General features: G+C 36.0%; 1 protein-coding gene across 1 annotated transcript in view; it reads left to right on the top strand.

Moving 5' to 3' along the window:
• Khc-73 (Kinesin heavy chain 73) overlaps positions 1–18,517 on the top strand; it is a 405,567-nt gene that overhangs the window by 290,902 nt on the left and 96,148 nt on the right. Inside the window, exons 10-14 of the mRNA XM_083114710.1 lie at positions 2,301–2,391; positions 5,675–5,823; positions 8,087–8,333; positions 12,653–12,796; positions 14,289–14,463. Of these exons, the coding sequence (XP_082970836.1) occupies positions 2,301–2,391; positions 5,675–5,823; positions 8,087–8,333; positions 12,653–12,796; positions 14,289–14,463 (806 nt within the window). The remainder of the gene's footprint in view (positions 1–2,300; positions 2,392–5,674; positions 5,824–8,086; positions 8,334–12,652; positions 12,797–14,288; positions 14,464–18,517) is intronic.

Raw genomic sequence — 18,517 nt, 5'->3', positions numbered from 1 at the left:
ATTGTCTTGATGAAACAGCACTTTTTTCTTCTTCAAATGGGGCCGTTTATTCGTGATTTCATCCTTTAAACGCTCCAACAACGCTATGTAATAATCGCTGTTGATGGTCTGGCCCTTTTTGAGGTAATCGATGAATATAATACCATGCGCATTCCAGAATACTGATGCCATAACCTTGCCAGCCGACTGTTGCGTCTTTCCACGCTTTGGATTCGGTTCATCACGTGCAGTCCACTCGGCTGACTGTCGATTGGACTCTGGAGTGTAGTTATGGAGCAATGTTTCATCCATTGTAATATATCGACGGAAAAATTTGTGTTTATTACGGTTGAATATCGCTAAACATTGCTCCGAATCATCAAAACGTTGTTGCTTTTGATCGATTGTGAGCACGCACGGCACCCATTTTGCACACAGCTTTCGCATGTTCAAATATTCATGCACAATATGTCCAACACATTCCTTTGATATTTTTATCGTCTCAGCTATCTCGACCAACTTCACTTTACGATCATTTAAAATTATTTTGAGGACTTTTTTGATGTTTTCGTCGGTAACAGCCTCTTTGGGGCGTCCACTGCGTGCATTGTCTTCGATGCTCATTTCGCCTCGTTTAAATTTAGCAAACCACTTCTCAACGGTTGATTTTCCTGGTGCAGAGTCCGAATAATGTTTATCAAGCCAAGCCTTGGCTTCAACAGTATTTTTTTTCGCCAAAAAGCAATGCTTTATTAACACACGAAATTCTTTTTTATCCATTTTTTCACAATAACAAAAGCTGCTTCACTCACAATGCTATATCTCACGAACTAATTATCCGGCAGCTGTGAAATTTATACACGTATCTTTTGAAGGTTAGTACTAAGTAAAAATCACATGGATTTAATTCTAGTAACGCCATCTATGAGTCAGCCTACGAACTTTTCAGCCCAACTGTTAAGAAAGAAAACCGGATACTACGCTGGCGAACATGGAGTGTGTGTTTTTACCATTTTAAGTTTTTTTAAATTTTTAAGTTTTGACTTTTAAATACTTTCGGTGGTTTTTGTGATGAAAGAAAGGGGCATGGAAGTTTTATCAAGACATGGGAAAGTTTTTAGCAACCCTTTTTTACCAGAGTGAAACCCATGACCTTATTCCTTGTTCTACACTAATTTGAAGCGGCAAGAAGCGATAACGCGAGCCAAGGAAGTAACCTGAAGAAGGGACCAGTCGACTCCTGAAACGTTGTTTTGTAAACAGAACATACTCACATAACATAAGTAAATTGCATTTGGTATTTTATTATATACTTATTGTTTTACAAAGTGAATAATTCGCACATGCACAAAATATGTACAAATATGAGAGGTAGAAAGTCGTCAATCATATAAATTCAGCGAAACTGACATTATGGGTTATTTAAAAGTACCAGGACATGAAGCTAAACGCACATCCTCGGAATTATGCAGGTGGTAGCAGGCTTACTTCTGCCCCGTTATGGGCATCAACCTTTCGCTACCCTCGGCAATTCTGCTTGGTTTGCCGTTTGCCCATTTTGGTGCCAATCTTGGTACACACTCACCATGGCAGCCCTTGAACAATACACAAGTGTTGCCATTTTGAAGATCGTGGCACCAACTCTTCGTGTTCCTGAAATCTCAGTCCTTTCACCTGTTGCAAACAGGCATGTGCTACCTACAGATTTACAGACGCCTTCTCAATGCTCTGTGTTAGGTGAACAGCACTCTCAATGAACAGGTCACATTCACTTTTCACTAGGATGGTTATAATTCAGCGATAACGCAGTGTACATGTACTCTACAGTTTTATTGTTGACGTACTAGCACTTGACGTACATTGTCAGTACAATTTTAGAAATGACTGAAATAAATATACAGTTCTTTAGTGTTTATTCATTAAACTGACAATCCAATATTTTATAAATATCCTGTAATTGAGTACACATGTCCACAATTGTATTGTTTCTAATGAATATTAAATCTTCACTCATGTTCCTGTGCAGAACCCATCACAGTCATCTGCATACATTAATGAATCGTTATTTCATCACTATTTTGTAATTTTATATTGAATCCATACGTTATCAATTTCCAGTAATATTGTATGCCAAATGATTTGTTTAGATTTCTCAGCCATTTGATTAAATCACAGCTCACTCACAAAGCTTTCCCAGATATGAAGCTCATGATGGAAATCAAGGTATCCTCATACCTGAATAGAGAATAGTGTTTAAACTGTATATTTAGCTTAATAGAAAATATTACTGTTAAATTCATAATATTTGTATGTGTTTTCAGCAACGTGAAGATTTGCATGAGAAGCTAAGTGAAAGTGAGAAGCTCATGAAGGAAATGTCACAGACATGGGAGGAGAAGCTTTTGAAAACAGGTAACAGGAATATCATATGTAAATAAATATTATCAAGAAAATATAAGTACACACATAATAAGTAATAATACAGTGGATTCTCTTTAATTTGAAGTTAGATAATTCAACTACTTTGTAATTGAAATAGAAGTTTATTCCCCTTCAAACCATCTTGAATGATGTGATGTTTTTGTTAATTCTAATAATTCAAACTTTTTTTCATGTGCCCTTGGAGTTCAAATTGAAAAGAATACACTGCACAAATAAATGCACAGTGCTATATGTGTTCATTCATGTTTTGATATTTATGTAATTGAAACAATTTAGAATTCCCATGATTGGAAAAGAAAGCAATTTTATTATCAGTTTTAAAATTTTCTGCAGGATTTTTTTTATACAATTATGTGCATTCTTGTAAAAATTAGTGAATTAAATATTAATATAGAGTTCAAATGAATGCAACTGTATTTACATTTTTTTTCTTATTTATATACTGTTGAGTTTTGTTTTTTGTCATTAATATAATTTCACATTTGCTGTTAAGTTACTCTAGAAGCATAAATTTAATTAATTATGTTGAAATAAAGGGATAAATTATAATAATTTTTAGTTTTCTTTGTTTTGTGAGCACAAAGTTACACCAAGTAACATATGTGCAAGTAGAACTTCATACATGAATTAAAAGGGCAATAACTAGTAACTAGATTAACAATTACAAATGAGATAAACGAAACAGAAACAATTTGTTGATGTGAGATGTGTGACTTTCAATTTGCAAGTGAGTAAAAGTTAAAGCCAAAAATTCTTCCATGCATTGCATCATACCATTCATTAAGGTGCATAGGGAGTGTGGAAGCAGAAGCATACACATTCTCGACCTTGGTCATATTGGAGGGGATGTTATCTTCATGCTTCATCCACCTTTACTCTTCCAGGGTGAGCTTCAGACCCACTTTTTGCATGGAGATTGTCTGAACAATTCTCAGTTGAGATCAACTCTACTGGGAATGGAACCTAAGTTTCCCACTTTTCAGTCAGACGTGGCTGGCCTCTGGTTAGCATGTCATGCTACGATTCCAGAAGTCCTGGATTCAAATCCCAGGCTGGACAAAGTCTTCTTTATAAGTGTCCCTTCATGAATTTCATCCTATCATCAGTCGTTCCCATCTCCACGATTAGCCAAAAGTGACAGAAAAGCAAAGAAAAATTAATGAAATTAATCAATCAGTCAGTCAGTCAGATGCCTTACTAAATAGACTACCACTTTCTGAGTATGAGCTCAAATTAGCACATACGGCTTGGTGTGTATATATCACATTGAAAATGATCCTTCCATGAAATGTTTTAGCTTTAATAGTTTCATTCTCAAGTACAGTATATTATCATTTTGTAAGATTGAATATTGTAATTTTTCTCAGGAGAAATCTCATTAAAACATGTCGGTGATTGACAAGGAAACTACTGCTGTGTGATCTGGATGTATATTCAAAGGAATTATATTAAAATTATAGATGAGCCTGTATCATTTTCACTGATAGTGATATCAATAGTCCTCCTTGTGGCTGTGCATTCTAAGATGCTGGGCTTTGGTTTCCGACTGCAGGGCGGCATGGTCAGTCTCTGGGTTCTTGGCCTGTGTATAGGACCGGTGGCAACATGCCATCGTAAGGAAATTGGGGAGCTACGAGTGAGTAGCATAATCTGGTCTCGGAAATCCCCTATAAAGACTGGGGGTTCGACCTGCTGACCCTATATTAGCCCATTACGAGTTGAAGATCTCCACACCTCTAGGCAGGATTGTGGGAGGGAGACTGGCAGTCGGGAGATCTGCCTAGGCTATTCAAGTGCTGTCGAGCCAAGAGTTATTTTATTTATTTTTTATATATCAATACTCTTGCATATTATTTTTAATACTGACGTTTTATCAAATTAAAGATGTTCTTAATAATTTAAATGTTATAGCATTATTAATCCACTGCAATTATAAGTCTATCGGAGTTTTACTTCCAAAATTTGTAGATATTTGATACATACAATATAATCAGAATACAGTGGAACCCTGGTTTTACATTTTCCCCGCATTTTAAGTTTTTTCAGCTTGGTCCCCTGAAAAACGTAAAGTTGAGGTTCCACTGTATAGAGATATCAGGCATTTTAACCATCAGATCAATTTTGTTATATGGTCCTGAATTAATGGATACTGTCTAATTCCCTCTTCAAAAATGTTGGCTGGCATTTTACATAATTCGCAGCTGTATGAAAGCCTAACCCAATCCATGCATTACTTCATTTTTTGTTGACTTGTGTTTACATGCAAGAAATGTCTTACCAACTTACAAATGCTTCTGCACACCAGTCATGTCGTCATCCTACCATGTTCATGCACTTGAATAAGTAGTAGGCTCTCAATGCATTGGCACAGACCTGCTACCAGGAAGAGTTCACGATACACATTAAATATACAGTTTCTTTTCCAAAGGAAAGTCCATTGCAGTCACATGCTTACATACAAGGTCTGTCCAAAAAGAAACCAAATGTAATATTATAAATGTTTTATATTCATTATATATATATTATTATATATATATTATTATAAATATTCTATGTACTTGTTATGTAGCTTAATCAAATTTATCTCCTTGACAGTAGTGTCATTTACTGTTCATATGCTGTGCCCAGTGTTATTGCAGTTATCTTGTCACGTACATTTACTAAGGAGACAATTCAGGTTGAGTTTTATATCAAATCGATAGAACATCTGTGTCAGTAAATTTTATATCGAAACTTTGTCGGTTTTGGCCTAAATTTCATATCGGTCTATGCTCTCTTCTATCACCTGGAAACTAAGTCTTTTTAACGTGAATTTCAACATGAAAAGAAGTTCACAGGTTCCAAATCAGGAGAATAGAGGGGTCTGCAAACAACAGTTATTATGCTTCATCACAACTCTTGGAGCATTTTCATGGTGCAGAATCCATGTTTTCTCTAAGGAATCAGGAACAACTACAGGCACAAGATACAATCTCACCTGAATAATTGCAGGCTGGAAATGAAATAGCATAGTGTGATGCGACAAACTGAATATTACTTTTGATGCAGTGGCATACTATTTGGAAAGTTTTCAAACAGACCGTGTAAAGGAGCATATGCAATTTTATATTGGATCAGTAAAATATCGGTTATCGGTAGTGGTGCTTTATTGGTATTCGCAAAAGTTTCATATTGGTTTGTCCTTGTTTTTTAGTGTTTGAAGCTTTTTTCCTTTTTCTTGTGAGGTTACAACTAACATAACTTTCAATTTCAGAACGATTACAACAAGAAAGGCAGCATGCATTGGAAAAGATGGGAATAAGCGTCCAGGCATCTGGAATCAAAGTGGAAAAGAATAAATACTACCTGGTTAATTTGAATGCAGATCCATCCTTGAATGAACTACTTGTCTACTACCTCAAGGTATGTACTTTTCCCACCTTTTAACACTATAACAGCTAAGGATCTGATACCCCCTAGAACAGTGGAAAGGGGTCACTTTGACCTAGGGATGGGACTGATTAATCGGTACTCTATCGGTATCGGCCGATATAAGCATATCGGTGTATCGGTAAAGTTACCGATTATTTTACCGATCCGATATATCGATAAATATCTTATAATTTAGTGCAAAATTCTCCCATTTTGTTGTAATTTTTATGGATAATCTCCATGCCCTACTTTCTGAAAAAGTAAGTGTCTAAATATTCAACTTCTTTTGCATTGCAATCAGCTCGAGACACACATTTATTACGGAGATCAACGAAAATTTCAGGGTCTTCAAGGACCATTTCTAATTTTATATCGGATCGGTTGAATATCGGTTATCGGTAAATTTTATATCGGTACTGTATCGGTATTGGCCAAAATTTCATATCGGCTCATCCCTACTTTGACCCCTCATAAGAAATGAATTTAAAATTCTAATTATTTTAGAATGGGAACGTATTTTTAATTTATACTCCGTGCTTTATGTATTATAATCAAAGTGTTTAGGTGTTTAGACTCTGGCAAAGTATCACCCGGTATTGGTTATCAAATTGCAAATGGTCTTGTCCAATATTGATATCAATATCTGTGTCATCTCAGTCACTATTTATATATAAAGTACTTTCTGCGGTGTATATTGTTTGAATATATAATGCCGTCATAATGTTGTTGTGCTGATCTGACATCAAATATGACCTGTGTGGCAACTGGATGCATGCTGCTTGCCAGTGAAATCTGATATATGTATCCCCTTCAACTCAAGCTTATAGCACTTTTGGTAGCTTTACGCTACATCTAATTTTACCTGCAAGAAGCCTGCTTCCAGCCGTTACACGGGTGGCGCAATATCCAAATAAGGCACTATAATTAATGTAGCTCTTGAAAATGAGGTTCATTTCAAGCACTGAATAAATAAAAGTGTACCACATGTACAGTATGTCTATAAAGTTACTTAACATTTCAATGAACTGATGACAAATCTTTTCTTTTTTCCAAGTGATCTGATAAAATGTACTCTATAGAAGAGAGAATAGCCATTGTTTGTGCTCGTCTGCGTGGAATGACATATGAACAGGTGCGGACGGACTTTGCTCGCAAATTCAGAAAACCAGGCCCCACCAGGCTGGCTATTAAGAACCTGGCCAACAAATTCAAGTGAATAGGTCGTGTTGAGGATGAAGAACGCCCTGGTAGGCCAGCCATAACACCACAAATTGTGGAAAATGTACAGGATGCGATCGCACGTAGCCCCACCGCATCGACCACGGGACTCAGTATCCATAATCCCAGCATCTACCAACTGTGGCTCATAGCACGGTGGATTGGGGCACACCAAGCTTCTTACTATGCACCAACAGGATGGGGCACCACCCCATCTTGCCATCATCGTTCGTGATCACCTAAATGAAGTTTTTACTGGTAGATTGATTGGTCGTGTCTCGCAACGGGGAGTTGCCCCCCCCCCCTATCTGAGCCCATTAGACTTTTTCATTTGAGGGTTTATCAAGTCTAAGGTGTACTGGGCAAGGATCCACAGCATAGTCCAGTTGAAACAACACATTACGGCCGCAGTTGCTGAGATTACACCAGCTATGTTGGAGAAGGTGTTTCAGGCTGTGGTGGATTGTTGGCATATGTGCCTAGACTTGAGGGGTGGTCACATTGGGTTATACTGATTTTGTGTCCTACTGTGATATATGTTTCAGTACATATTGTATTTTGTACCATAAATCCTGTTCATGCAGAAATGTTTAGTGACTTTATAGACACCCTGTATTAAGCTCACAAAATAATAAAAAAAATTGCTGAATTCACATTAGTATCCTCAAGAGAAAAAATAAAATGGTTGTAAAGTGGGGAACCGATTTATTTATTTATATTTTTCACGTTTTACATCATTCTTCTACAAGTTAATTGTTGCAATGAGGATGAATGATGAGCAGACAAACTTTATACACAACATATATTTGATTCAATTTACTTAGGTTAAATCAAAATGCATAAATAACAATTATTCTTTTAAATATGCTATTTCAATACAAGCATGGATTTGCATATGCCAGTAAATGCTCGTTCTAGTAGTATCAAAACAAATGTTGCATGTGCTCAAAGCACAACGAAATTTGTGTCTTTTCCCCCCTCCCCCCTTTTTTCCTGATATTAATTTATTCTTACAATATGCAAACTTCTTTTCCAGGAAAGGACCTTTGTCGGTCGACGAGAAGCTCCTGTGGAACAAGACATCCAACTGTCTGGTCTCGGTATTCAACCGGAACATTGTGTCATTGTGATTGAAGGAGGGGAGCTGTTCATGGAACCTCTTGGGAATGCAAGGTCATTTGTCAATGGTTCCCCTATATCTGAACGGACACAGTTGAGGCATGGTGACCGTATACTTTGGGGAAACCACCACTTCTTCCGTGTCAATTGTCCGAAATCAGCATGTGAGTGAATGATACAGAAATCTTAATATGTTTTTAGCTTGTTCATTAATGGGAGGATTATAGAGGGTAATTCAAAATGAATTGTACAAGAACAAATCATACCTGTGACTGCTGTAATTAATGTAATTCACAGTTGTTGATATAGCATGAAATGTCAACTCATCAAGTTACTTGGTACCAGGGGTGCCGACTTGTCAAAATTATTAGGGGGGCTCTGATCACTGAAATAAATTAATGAATGACTACTCCCTCCCTTTTTTTAAGTTTTGGCCTCAGTGTTCGGAATCTCGTAAAAGCCCATGAATTCCTCAAAAATATTAAAATTTTCATTTACAGTTCGAATGCAAAATGTCAATTGTTCATGGATATGTATTGCACAAGTTTCGTCAACCATAATAGCAAAATATTCCCGACTTATATCAATAATCTCGTTATTGATGACATGTGAGAGCCATTTGTAGCCCGAACATCCCATCCACTCTCCTAGTTCATGCACTTCTTCTTTTGAAACTCTTTTTTGTAAAAATGTTAACAATACTCATAATTATATACTTAGTATATAGTAATAAGTCATATGTTTTGCTGTCCCTGGTCATAGCCCCCCCCCCCCCCCAAAGTTGATGGTCTAGAACATTTTAAATGTGTATTTAAATTTAAGTTCATGTGGCACAATTCAGAGTAAACTTTACAAGAGAAGCAAAATAATACATTAGATTCTCTTAAGCAAAATTATTTTGGGGGCTCTGCCCCCACATCGATAACACTGTGGGCCTTGAGTCCCCCAAGCTCCATGGAGTCAGCGCCTATGCTTGGTACACAAACTACACGTTTCTACAGAAGTGGGAGACAAACACCTTGTCCTTTACATACCCCCAAAGGCAAAAATCGGAAGGCGTGCCCAGAAATGTGTCTGAACAACAGCTACCTATGATGTTTCTGCATATTCTAACACTCAATAAACCTTTTCTTTATCTGATGCTGCCATTTTTGGATGACAAACTTGATTTGTTTGTGTTGCCAGTGTTGCCAGATGAAACCTGGATAGGTAAACTATCATGTTATATCGATAATTGTGAATTAAATTCATTACAACAGTCACAGGTATGGTTTCTTTTTGTATCATTCATTTAGAATTACCCTGTACAATTTATAATTTTTAAATTTACATTTTGGTTCCAAATTTTGTGAGTGTTTGAATAGGGAAAAGGATCCTGTTATTGTGGATATTATTATCATGATACTAATTTTCGTTCCTTCATATTGATCGAATAGTATTTAAAGATGCTGTATTGTATCTTCAACTGTAATAGTCTTAACCACAAAACAACAATGAAATAAAATTTTTGCACCTTAGTGTAAGAAGAACTTCTTGAACATGGCTCTTTACCAAGAACAAGCAAAACTACATTTAAAAAAAACTGATAAGAAGGTAAGGTAATGGTAAAGTTCCCTGTGCATTTAGCACCATGCCATGAAGGCAAATTTAAGGGATGTGGGGTTAGGGTCCCACACATTCTCGAATTGGCCATTTTGGAGGTACTGTGATAAGCACCATGCTCCGGCCAGCTTTACCCCCCCAGGGTTGTTCCCAGGTACCCATTGATGCGAAGCTGGGTGAGCCCCAAATACACTTCATGCGGGGCTTAGATCACGCACCCTGGGAATCGAACCCGGGAATCCCAAGTGGCAGTCAGACGCCCTACGAACTAAACCACCGCCACTTCCCAATAAAAGGGGAAAGTGCAAAAGAAATGTACATACTGAGCCATTTGAAGTTTCTTTTGCTGTAATGAAATGGTGCACAGACTATTGCAAAGAACTTCATAAAGATGAAAACAATTTAATATTCTATTGCCCCTGTGTTTTACAAGCAGTAAGGACTGCAATATTAGTTATGTTTATGATTACATATACCGTATTTACGCATGTATAATGCGCACCCTGGTTTTTGATAGGGAAAGGTGACAAATAATTATATCTCGTATATAATGCACAGTACAATCCAGGTTCTAGAAGTGGGTTTAGTTGTGGGTCATAAAGCTGTTGCTATGGCGATCAACAGTGAATGGCATCATTCCTATTCAATGAGTCACCTGTTGCTATGTGGACCGAGAGGAGAACATTACATTACAAAGTGAAAAATTGTGGCACATAGCCTTTAAACTTTTATAAGTGGTTTTGTGAATTTCCTCTTAACTTTTTCTAAAAAAAACCTTCAAAATATATACTTTTTATATAAGACGTAAGAGAGTTAGTAAAGATATATCTGCTAAACTTACTTTTGAACATTTACAAGTAAGTTTCGTGGATATATCTTTAGTAACTCGCTTACGTCTTATATTATCAAGCATGTTGTTTATTCCCCTCAACATGAAATATACTTTTTCTATAATAACACCATTAAGCCTTGTTTCCATGATATGAAAAACTCAATATGCTGACCAAGGCAGAAATTTATTTTATTATGAAACATAAACTAAACGTAACGTTTCAACCTTCTACAGAGCATTCCCTGACATTTGCTACGGGACTCGGTGGAAAGTGGCCTGGCGTCAGTGCTTGTCTTTCCCGGTGAACGGGGTCCGTGACAGTCGCACGCTACAGTCTGTTTTTTTCGCTCTCCTTCCCTTTCTGTTTACATTGCAGACTGACGCCAGTATAATCCTCCCTCGGAAGTTTTGTTGTGTCTTGTCCGTGTGTTGAAGATTGCGGCTTAATATGGCACCACAAAAGTTTACATTGCAACAAAGGATTTATCTTGTCGAGTGTTACTTCGGAAAGAGGAATTGTGGAGAAGTGCGACGACGTTTTGCAACGAAATTTCCTGGTGTTCCCGTTCCACATAGGACCACCATATTAAACCTCGTAAAAACGTTTAGAGTAACAGGGTCAGTTCTGAATAAAATTGGACAGAAAAACCCACGTGTACTTACTGAGGAAAAACTAGATGAGATAGGACAAAGGTTAGAACAGTCTCCTCGGAAATCTCTCCGCCACCTCTCACAAGAAACGGGTGTTTCAAAAACCCTCTACGTCCCCCGATTTGTCAGCCTGCGATTTTTATTTATGGGGAAATCTAAAAAATAAAGTATACAAAAACAATCCGCACACCATCCGTGAGTCAAAAGAGAGTATTGTACGAGAAATCGGGAGAATTACAGTAGACGAACTTGCACGTGTAAATGCCAATTTCCTTCGGAGAGGCCAGGAATGTGTTGCAGCAGAGGGACATCATTTTCAACACCTTCTGTAGTCAAGGTTAGTACACAATATGAAAACTGTAATTTTAATAGCCGACTCTAGCGACTGTCGCGGTCCCGTTCACTGGGAAAGACAAGCGCTGATGCCGGGCCGCTTGCCGCCGAGTCTTGTAGCGAATGTCAGGGAATGCTCTGCAGCATTTGTAGTTGGGGCAGAATCTGAAGAAGACCTTGCTAGAAGGTTGAAACGTTACGTTTAGTTTATGTTTTATGATAAAATAAATTTTTGCCTTGGTCAGCATATTGAGTTTTTCTATAACTAACAATTATAGGAGGCACATTCAGGACCCTCAAACTAACAGTTAGCAGCACAAGATTTCTTCCATTAAGGCATTTACACACTCCATATATGTCTTATTATTGCCCAGTAATACATTTTAATTATTTTCTTTTTCCTTATCTTTTTTCATAAAAAGTACCATAAAAATGAGAACGTTCCTTTATTTTGTAATGAGCTTATTTCAACCGCATTGCAAATAAGTGTCACCATCTTGAGTGACATACTGTTGCCATATTCAGAAGCTGCAGAATTCAAGCTTTACAACGATACATAACATGATAGGGTTCCGTAAACATTAAAAAATTATTCCGTGCATAATACGCACCACAATTTTTGGAGGCAAAAATTTTGGAAAAAAGTGTGCATTATACATGAGTAAATATGGTATTAGGTATGATTACAGATTCTTCTGTAATTACATATTTTTTCTTTGCATGTAGCCAAACATAAGTAAGCAAATGGCATCAAATTACACTGTTCAGAATAATATATGTAATTTTCATATTACAGTGGAACCTCAGATTTCATGTTTTTCAGGGGACCAAGCTGAAGAAATTTAAAATACGCAAAATTGTAAAATTGAGGAATATTCTATAACATTTTATTATGTTGGTACCATCAAGATTGTAATGCATTTAGGTATGTTTTTAAGACAAACATTCAAAATATGATTTCTCTGAAATTTGCATTTAGCCTTCGACGTTCAATTAAAGATTGTCCAAGATAATGAATATGTTTTTCATTATTGGCTGTATTGATTCCTTTAACTTCCTCCACAGCAGCAAACTCTGAACCACAGACACCAGCTCAACCAATTGACTACAACTTTGCAAGGGAAGAACTGATGCTTAACGAGTTGAGTAACGATCCCATACAAACTGCAATTGCTCGATTGGAGAAACAGCACGAGGAAGATAAACAAGGTGAGAAACTGTCCATTATGGTTATTTTAATAAGTACGTAAACTTTCTCAAGGCTGCTAGTGTTGGGCGATAGACCAGTGGTTCCCAAAGTGTGCACCATGGCACCTTGGGGCTGGCTGGCTTACAGGGGCGCTGTGATATGTTCCAATATTTTCACTGAAATGACACTTACTTGTTAGTCTGCACATGGTTTTAGATATGATTGTTCCAAATACGTGCTTATTTAGTACTTTTTACACATAAATTATATCTGAATATGAAATGTGTTTTTATTTTTTAACTTAAGGCAAGCAGCCTAACCACACTAACTGAGCGTTGCAAGTGTTAGATAGGCCTACGTTCTGACTTGGGTGGCGCGGAAAATCTTGAAACACTAAGGGCACTGTGTAATGGAAAAGTTTGGGAACCCTTGCACTACACAATATGTCATCAAGATATTTTGGCGATATATATCGTGTTGGCAATATATTGTCATGATATTTTGGTAATATATATCATGTCGGTGATATATTGTCCCAGTATTTTGTGATTTATATCATGGAGACAATATATCACAATATATCACTGTTTTTCTCATATGTATGCATTGTAGAATTATTTTCCTGTAGTTTACGGTTATTACAAGCATAAGAAAACAGTTTTTCGTTGTGATGTTTCAGGAGAACAAACTCTCCCTTCATCAGACATTTATTTTCATTTTCCTGAAACATCACAACGAAAAACTGTTTTCTTATGCTTGTAATAACCGTAAACTACAGGAAAATAATATATCACTGATATCACGATACAGAAAAAATACTGTATCGTCTGTGAGTATATTATATTGTCATGATATTATGGTGATATATATCATGTCGGTGATATATCGTCACAATATTTGGTGATTTATATCATGGAGACAATATATCACTGTTTTTCTCATATGTATGCATTGCTTGCATTGTGGAATTATTTTTCTTTGGTTTACGGTTATTACAAGCATAAGAAAACAGTTTTTCGTTGTGACGTTTCAGGAGAACAAACGCTCCCTTCATCAGACATTTATTTTCATTTTCCTGAAACATCACAACGAAAAACTGTTTTCTTATGCTTGTAATAACCGTAAACTACAGGAAAATAATATATCACTGATATCACGATACAGAAAAAATACTGTATCGTCTGCTAGTATATTTTCTTGACAATATATCGCGATATCATCCATCCCTAAAGACTGCTTTTCATTACACTACTCTTGACATTTTACCTGTCCCTATGTTCACACAACACCATAAAAATACAGAATGTGAATGGTTAACTAGTAATTGGCAGTATCTTGCTTAGGAAGTTTATCGTTAATTTAAATTTAATTGAATGCCTTAACTTTGGAAGTGATTAGCATAGGGGTTATTATATTCTGCTTCTATTTACGTCTTGACAATTGATCCACAGGTGCATTACTCAAAATCAGCATAATGTAGAGGAGAAAGTAATGTGCATTATTTATTTTCAGTGGCTTTGGAGAAGCAGAGGCAGGAGTACGAAAGGCAGTTCCAGCAGCTTCGGAACATTCTTTCTCCTTCAACTCCCTATTCCCCGTACGTGCCCTTTGATCCAATACGTCTGGGAAAGATCACCCCATGCACACCAACATCACAGATGAGAGTGGAAAAGTGGGCTCAAGAAAGGTAGGTCAATAATAATTTCCGTAAATGGAAGAGATTTACTGTTAATTTATTGCAAATTATTGCTATATTACATTGTTAAGAGGCAGTATAATAAAAATAATGAGAAGTGATACTGGTTTGAGACTGGTTAGTTGGTCAAATTAAGTGGTTTTATCCAGGGGGGAATTGAATTCATAATGTACAGCATATCCCAAAATGATTATCGTGGTTTCATAGTCACGATAATTTTCCTTATATGTGGAGTAAAAGGAGAACGCTATATGGGATTAAACAACAACTCTACAAGTTTACATAGTGTACCTTATAAATGTTTGATGTGAACCCCTTTCATGACTCAGCACACATTCATCTGGTAGTCCAATGCTCCTCGACACTCTCATTCAACACACTTGGACGCCCAGAACTCTTCCCTTTGCTGACACATCCAGTTGTTTGATACCTATTAAACCATCGACGAATGTTATCGGATGGAGGATCATGTCCAAATCGCTGTCGAAAAGCTTGCTGAACTGAAAGAGCAGAACCACAGCTTGCAAATTCAGTGACACAAAGGGGCTTCTGCACGGGAGTTTCCATCTTGTAATACACCTATGTCCATGTAACCGATGGGGAAACAAATGATAAGCGCTCAGGGTAGCATACTTCCACAGCTGTTGTTATCGTACATGTACAACATAAACATTCACCTTTGTCCGTTGCAATGTACCCTGATACCCTGATAATCATTTTGGGACACAATGTACTTGTAACACACAAGAGGAACATATATTTTTGTGCGTGTGTTAATAGAATATTCAATGAGTGTTCAATGCTGGAAATAGGCCATTTTTTGTTCAAGCAAATTGAATGTAAAGTCGTACCTACGTATTTCTGCTAGCAGTCATTCGATTGCAGCTGCAAGTTATCCCTTCCACTCAAGTATTTCTGACAATGCCACCAATGCAATGAAGAAACGAAATACTTACGCTTATGTAATATTTGTAGTCCTATTTAGATAATAATAAAACATGGTACATTCTTCACTACAATTACATTACTGGCAAGGATTTCCACTGCAATTTAGGTTCTTTATTCTGGACAAAAGTTCAATTTGCTTAACGCGGAAAATTGTGTCCTTCGAGTAACAACTACAGTATGCTCTTTTGAGAAAATTTCGAAGTGCCAAAGTACCTAGTCAGTCATATATGGTACCACATTTCTGGACACTGCCTCTATCCATCAGAATTAAGAAAAGATTAACACAAGTATTAGTGAATCCTATTTCTTTCATTAGTAAATTGGACAGATGTATAATGCAGGGTTAAATGTAAAAATTTTGCTCAATATCATTGAAGGATAACCACCATGCAGTTTCTTAGGTATTGTTTTAGGAAGATGGTGAGCTAGTACAATTTTTGTGAGTTGCCAACACTGATGCTATTGCTAATACCTACCTACCAGTACCAGAACTGGATGTTTTAACTCAGAGTTTGCCACAAGATATCCTGATTCTGGAACATATTGGTTGTTTGATCTTTTAGACATTGTTCTTCTGTTTATGTAATTCCTTTCATGTTTTCATTTTACAGTACACTATTTATAATTCAAATAAATTTGTATTCTTGTAGATAATAAAAAAAAATAGAAGTTAGTACCTAAATTGTGATTAGAAATATAATGTAATTATTTAAATATAAGTTTTATCTAAATAGTTATAAGTTACATTTTGAACTTATTGCTTTCAAGTATTTTAAGAGAATGTTGTCCCTTTTTTTCTCAAAAAGCTCGAGAGCTGTAAAGTCAGGAAACTTTTTTCTGAGCTGGTATATTCATCACAGTGCCCAAATTTTGAAAAGAAGATTGGATTGGATTTGATTGAGTCTGTATTTTAAGTCCACTTCATGCACAGTAAGACTAATTGGGATTGGACCTACAGTTTAAAGTGGGATCCAAACCACTATGTGCCTCCACCGGGTATCAAACCCGGGACCCCTTGATAACAAGGCGATGATGTTGAAAAGAAAAAATAGTTTATGTGGAATAAAGGATTTATAATATTGTACCAGGTGTTTCATAAATATTTGAGGGGTTACAGAAATTTATTGCAAGTACACTATTAAACTTTTGTTAACGAAACCAGTCCAGAATGAACGAGGAACGCAAACAGTTTGTGCGTGTATGTTTTGTTAAGCTGAGAGTTCATATCCCTGCCGCTAGGTGACACTCAAATCACCCACATCACTTACACTGTTTTGTTCAATGTTTTGGTCCCCAAGATCACCGGATTTTACTCTGCAAGACTTCTTTTTTGTGGGGTTTTATCAAAGACTATTTGTCTCACCAATGTCGTGTGATATCGCAGCCCTAAGGGAGCGTATCATCACAGCGATAGATGCTATCGACAGGCCCATGTTGATACGTGTGGCAAGAAATAAACTATCATGTTGATGAGTGCCGTGTCACCAATGGTGCACACATTGAACATTTGGGGAAAAGTAAAAAAACTATATTATATTTAATATAGTTTTACGTTTTAATATTTTTATATTAATTTATATTATAATATTAGTGTTGTTTAGTTATGACTTGGGGGATGTGCTTCTGGTTGATATATTGGTTATAACTAAAGTATTATATTTATTGGTTTGGAGATTGCTAGTTTTTGTAATTTTGTTATAATTTATTTGGGATTTAGCTAAAAATTTAGTTTAGTTTTACTTATTTACCTAATTATGTGTTTTAGAGAAGGAACATATCAAGGATTACATACAAATCAAGTCATAATAGGATGGGGCATAATTCTGTTTATTATTTCAGAAGTATTATTTTTCGTGTCATTCTTTTGAACATTTTTCCACAGAAGCTTATCCCCAACAATTGAACTAGGAATACTATGACCTTCAAAAGGAATTTTACCATTCAATCCAATACAAGTACCTTTACTAAATACAGCAATTCTGTTCTGGACTGGTTTCAATAGTTCAATAGTTTACTTGCAATAAATTTTTGTAACCCCTCAATTATTTATGAAACATCTGGTACAAAAATAATGTGAAACTTTGAAATTAACAGTTCATTTACAAATAGATGAAATGGAAGCCATAAAGCGAACTATGAAATAAAGAAAAAATTCTAAAAGGATACACACACATACATGGTCACTGACAACCAAACCACTAATGAGAGTAAATGAAATTGTCAGAGTAATTCTGATAATTTTCATGAGTTCCCTGCAAATATTATCATAAAATCTAAAGCTTTTTGTGGTTTGAATCCAACATTAATTATTTCGAAAATTACTGATTGTTACAGGTGAAGAAAACGGATGTTTCTCATTGTAGCTTAGCTGACACATGTTACTTTCAGCAAAGTGTATATTACGTATTTGCTATTTCAGATGTCCTTACAAACATTTGCAGGCTTTGATTTAGCATGATTCTTCCTCAGGAAAATTGAAATAAGAAATTATTTTGGTGTAAGTTGGAAACATGAGAAATTTAACACTGAGCTGTTGATAAAGCATAACTTACATCTCGCACCAGTATTATTCATATAGCATAATTTGCACCTTACCTCAATATTATACATGCATACATACGTTACATTTTAAGGGTGTTTTATTGTTTCCTTTAAATTATTTTGACCATTTCAAGCAACTGTCATCATGGCATCCAAACATGGCAAGCTACAAGTAAACAATCATTCCAGTTGCTACGGTGCATGTAAACTGTTTGGTGCAATCAAAACATTCCATAGAAAAAATTCCAGAAGTGTTAGTACTCTGAATTTACTTTGCTTTCTTTTGTGGAAATGTACTTTCTCCTACATTACATAGGCTATCAATTTTAAAGTTTGCCATGAAAATCGAGTTGCTTTATTTATTATTTTTTGTTGTTAATCACATATCAATTGTATATTCAGTTGCTGGTTTCGAATTAAATTTTGTGTATAATTTTTAATATTGTTTCAATGCAATTTTCAGTAAAGGATTTTATGTATTGTGATGAGTCGTTACAAAAATATTCTTAATTTTTATTTTATTTTACTCAATTATCATATACTCATATATTATCAA

This window comes from Lepisma saccharinum, chromosome 29 (assembly GCF_977018435.1).
Source record: "Lepisma saccharinum chromosome 29, izLepSacc3.1, whole genome shotgun sequence".
Lineage (NCBI taxonomy): Eukaryota > Metazoa > Arthropoda > Insecta > Zygentoma > Lepismatidae > Lepisma > Lepisma saccharinum.
Note: the sequence above shows the minus strand (reverse complement) of the source record. Positions and strands in the feature narration are given on the sequence as shown.